Source organism: Cornus florida, unplaced genomic scaffold (genome assembly GCF_030987335.1).
Source record: "Cornus florida cultivar Cherokee Brave unplaced genomic scaffold, ASM3098733v1 CherokeeBrave_3.0.0_Hap2_Chr04, whole genome shotgun sequence".
Lineage (NCBI taxonomy): Eukaryota > Viridiplantae > Streptophyta > Magnoliopsida > Cornales > Cornaceae > Cornus > Cornus florida.
Window position 1 is genome coordinate 72,297,660 of NW_026775574.1, and position 9,723 is coordinate 72,307,382.

Here is a 9,723-nt window from a genome sequence, read left to right on the forward strand (position 1 = left end):
ACTTTGTTTATAGACCTAAGAAATTCACCATGCCTTCTTTCACTCAGTTTGATGGCATAGGAGTTCCTTCTCGTTACCTTGATCACTATTCACAGAAGATGGCTCTAGACAATCATAATGATGCATTCATGTGTAAGGTTTTTTCGACTAGTCTTGCGGGAGCCGCATTGGAATGGTTCAAGAATAGGCCGCACAAGTCCATTCCAAACTACAAAACTTTGTGTGCCATGTTCCTAGCATAGTACTGCGGAAACAAAAAGCAGAAAAAGACCATCGCCAGTCTCTTCACTATAAGGCAAAAGAGAGGAAAAATGCTACAGGATTTCCTATCCAGGTTTAACATGGAGGCCTTGGAAATAGCAGATTGTCATCCAGAGACTGCTATAGAAACATTCAAGATCAGTATGATTCAGGGAACTAAGTTCCATACTTCCTTAGTCAAATATTCCCCTCCGGACATGTAAACTCTTAATGCTAGGGTACAAGTTTACATTCGACTAGAGGAGAATGTGACCCACTGAGCATAACATGCCACCCTCGTCACAGTAGAAAATAAGCCTCGGGAAAAAAAAAACTTAAAGTTCAAAAAGTCAAAGAAGCTAGCATGCTTCAGCACCGGTCGCTCAGGTACCTGAGAAGAGGCAAAGGACAGAGGAGAGGTTCACACCTCTTCATAAAACCCTGGCTTGGTTGTTTCAAGAAAACAAGGTGAGATTTACAGCCCCTCAGCCAATGAGGCAACCCTTGGAGCAAAGGGACAAAAGCAAAAATTGTGCCTACCATAGGGATTACGAGCATACAACCAATGATTGCATATCCTTTAGACGGCAAGGGGAAAACATGATAACCAGAGGTGAGTTGGCAGATTACCTCGCACTAAAAGAGCATGTGAAGCCTAGGGAGGCCAATCCTCGTAAAGTAAAGGGAAATCAAGTAAAAGTCATTCATGCGATACATGGGAGGTCAAAGGATGACCAAGAGTCAGAAGAAGTGTACCGCTCCAGATTGAGGGCAACCTACAAACTAAGGAAGTTATCATCGGTAAACACTATCACTTCAGACAGTATTAGTATTGGGTTCGGCGATGGAGATTTATCCAGAGTTCAACTTCCCCACGAAGATCTACTAGTCATCAGTCTTCTAGTAACAAATTGCATGATCAAAAGAGTTTTGGTGGACCCAGGTAGCAGCGCCAATATTATAACAAAGGCGGTCTTTAAGCAACTAGAGATCCCTTCATCATCAATTCAGCCCACCTCTAGTCCTTTGATGGGGTTCAATGGGACAAATGTCGACCCCATTGGGGTAATTAATTTATCTGTTATTGCGGCAAAAAAGACACTGAAGGAAAACTTTGTTCTAAAAAAAATCCATCATTCTTATAATCTCATTATAGGAAGAGGTTCGATCCACCGAATGAATGAGGTCCCGTCTACCTTTCATCAGGTGATGCGATGCTTGTCTCCAGATGGAAAAGAGGTTATTAATCTTTGGGTGATCAAGTCGCTGCTAAAAACTGCTACATGCTGATATTGAATGAGGCAAATAAAAGGATCCAGTAGTCCCAACCAGATGCGACCCTCGAAAGTATTTCTAAATAGCAATTACAGAGCCCTCTGCCCAAGTATTTGAAAGCAGAGGAGGAAGCCGAAGCTACAAAGCCTACCGAGGAATCTCTCGAAATCGTCGAAGTTGTCCTCGGCGATCCTTAGAAAATCACTTATATGGGCTCTTCCCCCACAGCTAAAGAGAATGGAGTATTAACTGATGTCATCCGACGGAATGTAGATACGTTTGCTTGGGATCATTTGGACGTGCTGGGAATTAGCCCTTCGATCTTATGCCATAGCTTGAAGGTGGATCCTGCATTCAAGCCGGTTAAGCAAAGACACAGAAGGTTCGCTCCTGAGTGCAACCGAATCATTGCTGAAGAAGTAAGCAAGTTACTTCAAGTAGGTTTCATCCGAGAAGTGCATTACCCACAATGGCTCTTGAACGTAGTGGTAATTCAAAAGAAGAATGAAAAGTGGAAAGTTACATAGATTTTACCAATCTCAACAAGCCTTGCCTAAGGATAGCTTTCCACTACCCAAGATAGATCGGATGGTTGATGCTACCACAGGTTATAAGAGACTCACATTCCTTGACGCGTATTCCAGATATAATCAGATCCCTGTGAATCTAGAGGATGAAGAGAAAACCGCCTTCTTAAGTCATGCCCGTTGGACTTAAGAATGTTGGGGTAACGCAACTTACCAACGTCTCATGAACAAGATCTTTAACGAAATGCTCGAAAAAATAGTCAAAGCCTACATCGATGACATGGTGGTTAAAAGTGTGAATAAGGAGTATCATCCCAAGCACCTCCAAGAATTCTTTGACACTTTGAGAAAGTATAACATGAAACTGAATCCTTCCAAGTGTTCTTTTACGGTTTCTTCAGTGTAATTTCTCGGCCATAATGTCAACAAAAGAGGAATAGAAGTAAGCCCGGCTCAAGCTCAGGCCCTCATACAGAATCAGGAACCAAAAACTTGTAGGGAAGTACAGGTTCTAACTGGCCGAATCACAGCTCTTAGCCGTTTCATATCTTGATTGTCAGATAAATGTAAGCCATTTTTCGATGCCATAAGATCGAAGAACAAGGATTTATAGGGACTTCAGTAGCAGGAAACACTCAATTGGTTAAAGTATTACATGGCTAAACCACCAATTTTGTCTGCTCCGAAGCCTGATGAAGCCCTCAGCATGTACTTAGCAATCTCCAGTATAGCTACTAGTGCCGTACTAATCCGAAAAGAAAGAAAGAATTAGGACCTGATCTTTTACACAAGTAAGACGATGACAGATGCTGAAACAAGATATAGCAAAGTAGAGAATATCATACTAGCCTTGGTATATGTAAAGAGAAAGCTTCGGCACTATTTTGAGTCTCATAGCATCGTGGTCCTTACCAACTACCCTATGTGAGCTATTCTTTCCAAGCCAGATTTATCTGGAAGAATTACTAAGTGGGCAATTGAACTCAGCTCCTTTAACATAGCTTATGAGCCAAAGGTGTCACACAAAGGACAGGCATAAGCCGATTTTCTCTTAGAATATGAAGATAAACCCGAGGAGCCTGAGCTTCCTGAACCACAATGGGAGCTTTAGGTAGATGGCACCTCGAATCTAACCAGTGCAGGGGCTGGAATCGTTATTATAACCCTTGAAGGCACCAAGCTGTAGCAGTCAATCCGTTTGAATTTTCTTGCCACTAACAACGAAGCCGATTATGAGGCCTTACTTGCTAGGCTTCGGATGGCAAACCAGCTCCAGGTAAGGTGTCTAAAGGTTTTTAGTGACTCCCAACTTGTTGTAAATCAGGTGATAGGCAAGTATGAGCCCAAAGAAGAAAGAATGAAAGCATACAAGGAGGTTGAAGAGAGTGCTACACATGGATTCGACCAAATCGAATTCCACCAAGTACCCCAAACAGAGAACTCCGAAACAGATCAACTAGCCACAATGGTGTCTTCCTCAGACGAAGATTTAGTCTGGATAGTGCCAATCAACATCCTGGATGAACCTAGTATGAGTCCTCGGCAGGAGATAATGGTGATCCCGGACATTCCACGAGAACCATGCTGGATGGACCCGCGGGAAGCTTACCTCAAGCACTGAACTTTTCCGAACCAGAAAGCCGAGGCAAGAAAAGTAGGGTTAGCTGCGGCCAAATACTCTATTATTAATAACCAACTGTATAAAAAATCATTTTCAAGTCCATACCTGAAGTGTTTAAGCTCCAATGAGGCTCTCACGATATTAAAAGAAGTTCATGATAAAGATTATGGCAACCACTTCGGCAGAAGATCCCTCGCACACAAGATCTTAAGTCAAGACTACTTCTGGCCATACCTGGCTCAGAACCCGAAGAATACGCTAGGAAATACGATAAGTGCCAGAGATAAGGTTACCTATGGCCCATTTAATAAAATTAATTATTACATCTTATGTAAAAAGTATGTGATAACCCAAGTGATAGAGAACATGAAATTTCTTATCTTTACGTCATAATATATCTTATTGACTGCATCCTCTCAACATCTGCGGTTTTCACTACACTTACAGGTGGCCAATCCTTGTGAGTGCATTGATATTTGTGGTCACTTTTTGTACACACATATTAGCACTCGTGGCTACTCTTTATTCGACGAAGGATACCGTGTCATTTGTATATTCTTTGTCTTTTTCTTTCTTTCATATGAGCGGGCAAAACTAGTACCCTAATATGTAATGTTACAAAATGAAAGAGTCACAAGTGTTGGATGTTTAGACTTCCAATGGGATTTATAAAAGCTACTGTAGTTTTATCTCACATCGGTATTTTCCCCCATGTTTTATACAAAGACCAAAATTATTTGGCCCAAGATATTAATTCTATTTTTGTCCCACATCGGTAAAAAGATGTGGGACTAGCCCTCTTTAAATAGGGAAATATTTAATCCTTTAAGTAGTTGAAAAGGGGGCCCAATGGATATTGGGGTGGCCCATGAGCTTTTATCAAGCCCCATGTCCAATGAGCACACTTTGTAATAATTCACCCCATTTTTTACAACAAAAATCAATATTTGGTCCTAAATCCATACCCATCTTTCTCCCACATCGAAAAGAAATAAGAAGTGGGGGTACTTAATGAGATACCCCTCGGATCCGAGACACGGGTTGATCAGGCCCAGGCCAGAACCCGAGGGAATATCAAACAATTAAAGTGTTTTAAAACGAACACAGATTACAAAATTGAATATGAAATAATTAACAGTTAGAGAAAACATAAATTGAATCCTTTAAAAATTAATAACTGAAAATCCAAAACACCAATCATTTAAACAACTCGGGAATCCATCCATTGGACCCCTAATACGAAAATCCAAACTGAAGTAAAAATAATAAAAATATCCAAAATAAAGCTATCGAGAGAAGTCCTACGTCCTCATAAGAGTGAATAGAAATCTCTGCTCAGCACGATCAAGTCTAAGTCTAGAACTGACGAGTACCTGAAAAATAAAAGTGGGTCAGGCCCACGAATAAGTTCTAACCTACTACAATCCAACTCTACAATATCTATATAATCCGTAAATATTTATATATCCACACTACATGACTCTCACTGAACTATGCAGGGGGTCTCAACCTAAATAGAAGGCAACATACAAAGCGCACCTGAGTGGGCATGAGTACCTAAGCCTAACAGGGTATACCTCAACCTATCATATCCAGCTACGCATCCTACTGCATATACGCTTCTTAACCGACGAATCTGAGACTCAAGCTCATATCGTGGAACCATAAAAATATATTTAAAGTCCATCCTATCCATCCAAGGTAAGTCCAGTTAGTCATTCAGCTTGTGCAGCTTCTTCGACTTAACATAAATAGTAAGTAATCCAATTAGTCATTCAGCTTGTGCAGCTTCTTTGACTTAATTATAAGTAGGATTTTATTTACATAATACATTACCTTATTCTGATATAGGTAGGACTTAGCGTTTTGAGCTAATCCAAACCTAGTATGCCACCATCCCATACCGGTGCATACCATCCAACCATCCAACAGTTGATTAAATGGTTACTACATGTAACTATCAACTGATCCATAATAAGCATAAATATGGATATATATAAAATTGACATGCTTATTCTAGTAATTGATAAATCTAAGGAAAGAGATACATTAATTAATTCCATGAAGAGCATAATAAAAAAATAGATAAACTATCATACTCATACCATACCAATCCAACAATTGATGCGAGATATAATCAATTCTACACAAAAATTAATACCTAATAAGCATAGCAAAAATATAGTATTTGACATGCTTAATTTACATCGTTGATACATGATTAAAGACGTATAATCCTTGATAGAGAATTGCTAAAATAAGTCCCGGCAATTTAAAAAACCACAATCCGATTCAGTATACGCTAATTGTTACGAAATTCTGAATATTCAAATTTCTAACAATGTAAAACTGAACACCACCTTCTGTGTCTTAACCTACACTTCTAAACCACCTAAAACCCACCATCACAGTCTCTAACTGAAGTCTGAAACCCCAGAAATCCATACACGGAAGCCTAAACTCGCTGAAACATCGCAAGAAAATAAAAAAACTGAAGAAAACAATGGAGCAGGCTCCAAAAACAAGTGGAGCCGTCTCCACTAAAGTGTGGAGCCGGCTACACTTCAATGGAGCCACCTCCATTGAAGGGTGGAGCCGCCTCCACTCTTCCTAGCCTCCGTCTTCTCCAACACCGGCCGTTTTTCGCCTTTTCGATCATCTGTCCTCTATTCCCAAAACTCCTAGGTGTATAATACTAGGTCCATGGTGTTCCAGAATTAATTAAACCCTTTGTTTAGTAATTGTCACAACCAAAACCCGAACTGTGAAAAAGGATGCAAAACGAGCAATTTACAGTTCCTCCATGCTTACTATTTAAGTAAATCACCCATGAAATTCAAACCTATTTTAATGTCTCATCAACGTGTTCCAGATTAAACTAAAATCCTTTTATATCAATTTACATGAATTAGATTATGAGTTACATAAAAAAAATATAAAACAAACAGTTCACAATATAAGAGTACTTTCAGTTTTAAAGAAACATCATAGACATGCAATTCAGTTTAATCGTTAATCTTTGTTTATTCCTGGAGTTGTATTAGACATGCAAAGAACACAAGCCAAAGGAAAAGAGCTAGGATTAGAACTTGCATTCAACCTTTCACCGTCGTTTTCCTAAGTTCTCCGGCGACTCCTACTGATATCACTCCTCTGTGCTCTCTCTGCCTCCACAATCGTGAGTAGGGTTCTAAAAACCTTAGGCAGAACCCTAATACATGTATTTATAGGCCCATAAGGTTACCCTAATTCTAATCCTAATACTAGACGGAAAAAAAAAAAAAAAAAAAAAACGAGGTCGGCTACAGGTTGAAGAAAAACTAAAACGCTAACTAAATCACCCTAACGTATTTAAATAATTAAAATAAATCAATGAATACTAAATTAAACCATTTAACAATTAATTCAATTAAAGGAAAACAATGAGTTTTATAAAAATAATTATTCAATTTAATAATACAATTAAACAAGTAATTCAATTAATAAAATAAAACAAAATATTGCGTTTAAATAATTAATTAACAACAATTAAAACCACCAAACAAATAGCTAAATAACCACATAATAATGTAAAATTACAATAAATCTCAAAGTAAACCACCGAGACTATCCTTTAAAATTAGGAGTATTACAGTTAATATAAGCGAATTCTACTTAAAAAAAAAAAAAAAAAAAAGGCCAAGGATGGGGTGGCCATGGAATGAAGGATCCCAACCAAATGTTTGGGAATCTAGCTAGGTCACTGTCACTATTTTCCTTGGCCTTCTCTTACTTTTGAATCCTCGGATCCACGAGTCCGAAGATATAAAACAATTCCTCTAAGGCTCATAGCCAAGGAGTTGCATGCTTCGGACCTTAAGTGTCCAGTACAATACAATTCCTCTTAGGCTCATAGCTAAGGAATTGCATACTCCAGACCCTAAGTGTCCAGTACAATACAATTCCTCTAAGGCTCACAGCCGATGAATTACATGCTTCGAACTCTAAGTGTCTGGTACAAAATAATTCCTCCTAGGCTCATAGCCGAGGAATTACATGTTTCGGACCCTAAGTATTCGGTACAATACAATTCCTCTAAGGCTCATAGTCGAGGAATTACATGCTTCGGATCTTAAGTGTCCAGTACAATACAATTCCTCTCAGGCTCATAGCCAAGGAATTACATGCTTCAGACCCTAAGTGTCCGGTACAGTACAATTCCTCTCAGGCTCATAGTCGAGGAATTGCATGTTTCGGACCTTAAGTATCCGGTACAATACAATTCCTCTTAGGCTCATAGCCAAGGAATTGCATGCTCCGGACCCTAAGTGTCTGGTACAATACAATTCCTCTTAGGCTCATAGCCGAGGAATTATATGCTTCAGACCCTAAGTGTCCAGTATAATATAATTCCTCTAAGGCTCATAGCCAAGGAATTACATGCTTCAGACCTTAAGTGTACGGTACAATACAATTCCTCTCAGGCTCATGGCCAAGGAATTGCATGTTTCAGACCTTAAGTGTCCGGTACAATACAATTCCTCTCAGGCTCATAGCCGAGGAATTGCATACTTCGGACCTTAAGTGTCTGGTACAATTCTCAAGCTCATAGCCGACAAATTGCATGCTTTGGACCTGAGGACATCAATAAAGTTCCTCCAAGGCACATGCAGAAGCCAAAGGGACACACACTCCAGACCTCAGGAGTCCGAAGACACCAATCAAACATATACCTCGAATCTCAAGAGTCCGAAGACATGAAAAAAAAAAAAAAAAAAAAAAAAAAAGAAAAATCCTCTAAGTTAAAGAATTTCACGCTTCAGACATTAGGAGTCTGAGTGCAATGAAATGGGTCAAAACCCAGATGAGCCAACCAAAACCTAAATGGAGGTTAATATATTTCTTGACATTCTATTTTCAAACTCAATGTATTTGATCAAAGCTATTACTAAGTCAATCAAGTAATATGTCCCACATCGAAATAGTACAAGAAAAAATGAGTATTGATATACTCATACCATGTAAATCAGTGGCAAGAAAGGTCCCTTGACGGTTAGGTCACTAAGTGTTAAAACAATCTACAGTTAGTAACCAAACTATCATAAGAACTCCCTTCTTACTATGTTCCTGTTCCTGCTTCGGAACATGATAAACCGTGAGAAAGTAAATTTTTATCAGAAACATGAAAATGTTCAGCAAATATGTGCAACTTAGAAATATTTGAGAATATGCAAATTCTCAAACCAAATATCACATAAATTTACTTCCTTTTGGGATCAAAACGAGCAGATTCAAAAGCGTTCACCACATTCAGGCTCTAGCTTGGAGGAGCTAAGGGGCTTGAAGCTGGAGGAAATGAGTGGTTCGAAGTTGGAAGAACTGATGTGCTTGGAGCTAGAGGATCTCCTTGGTGAGACCTCACTATTTGAGCAAATAAAACCTCAACTTCTTGGGCTTTCAGGCCCTCAGCGTAAGGGAAGGATACCTCCATGTCTACATCAAAAGCATCTGGGTCCTTCAGTTTATCACCTAAACATTGAGAAAAGCCATACCGGAATGCTTTGGCACTAGATAAACGCACCAAGGAAAACGCTCCTGCATCTGCTTTCCAACAATTGTGCAAGTATTGACTGCATCCTTCCAGCACAGGTTCTTAGTCTCCAACTCCTTTATCCTAGCTCCAGCAGCTGCAAGGCAATTTTTGTAAACATCTCTTGCATCAGAGACCATCTTCACATCCGCCACTTTGTTGGCTAATCTCTTCTCAGCAGAAGCAAAATACTTTTCCATTTTTCGAATAGATAAAGATTGAGCCTCAGCAGTTGTACATAGAGCCATGGTGAGATACAAACTCTACAAAATAATCAGGATATAAGCAAAAGTGTAGCTATAAAATAAGGAAGAATAAGACAAAATAGGGGGGCCAAACCTCTATAGTGCGAATAGGGGCAGAAGGAAGAAGTTGGTCCAACTTCATATTTCCCATTATTTCTTCATCCTTGGGCAGTCATACCCCTTGAGCGACTGCCAGTGCTGTGGAAGGGTCTGTAATAATGGAATCTCCAGAGTGGAGAACTGATT

The 9,723-nt window shown here is 39.4% G+C and overlaps 1 protein-coding gene across 1 annotated transcript; it reads left to right on the forward strand.

Annotated features, from left to right (window-relative positions):
* The first annotated feature begins 840 nt into the window (after nucleotides 1-840).
* Nucleotides 841-1,530, forward strand: LOC132305107 (uncharacterized). Its single transcript, XM_059802787.1, has one exon. The coding sequence runs from the start codon at nucleotides 841-843 to the stop codon at nucleotides 1,528-1,530; it is 690 nt and encodes a 229-aa protein (XP_059658770.1).
* The last annotated feature ends 8,193 nt before the right edge of the window (nucleotides 1,531-9,723 follow it).

Coding starts and splice junctions, on each gene's coding strand:
- LOC132305107 (XM_059802787.1), top strand. CDS start 841: ATGATAACCAGAGGTGAGTTGGCAGATTACCTCGCACTAAAAGAGCAT.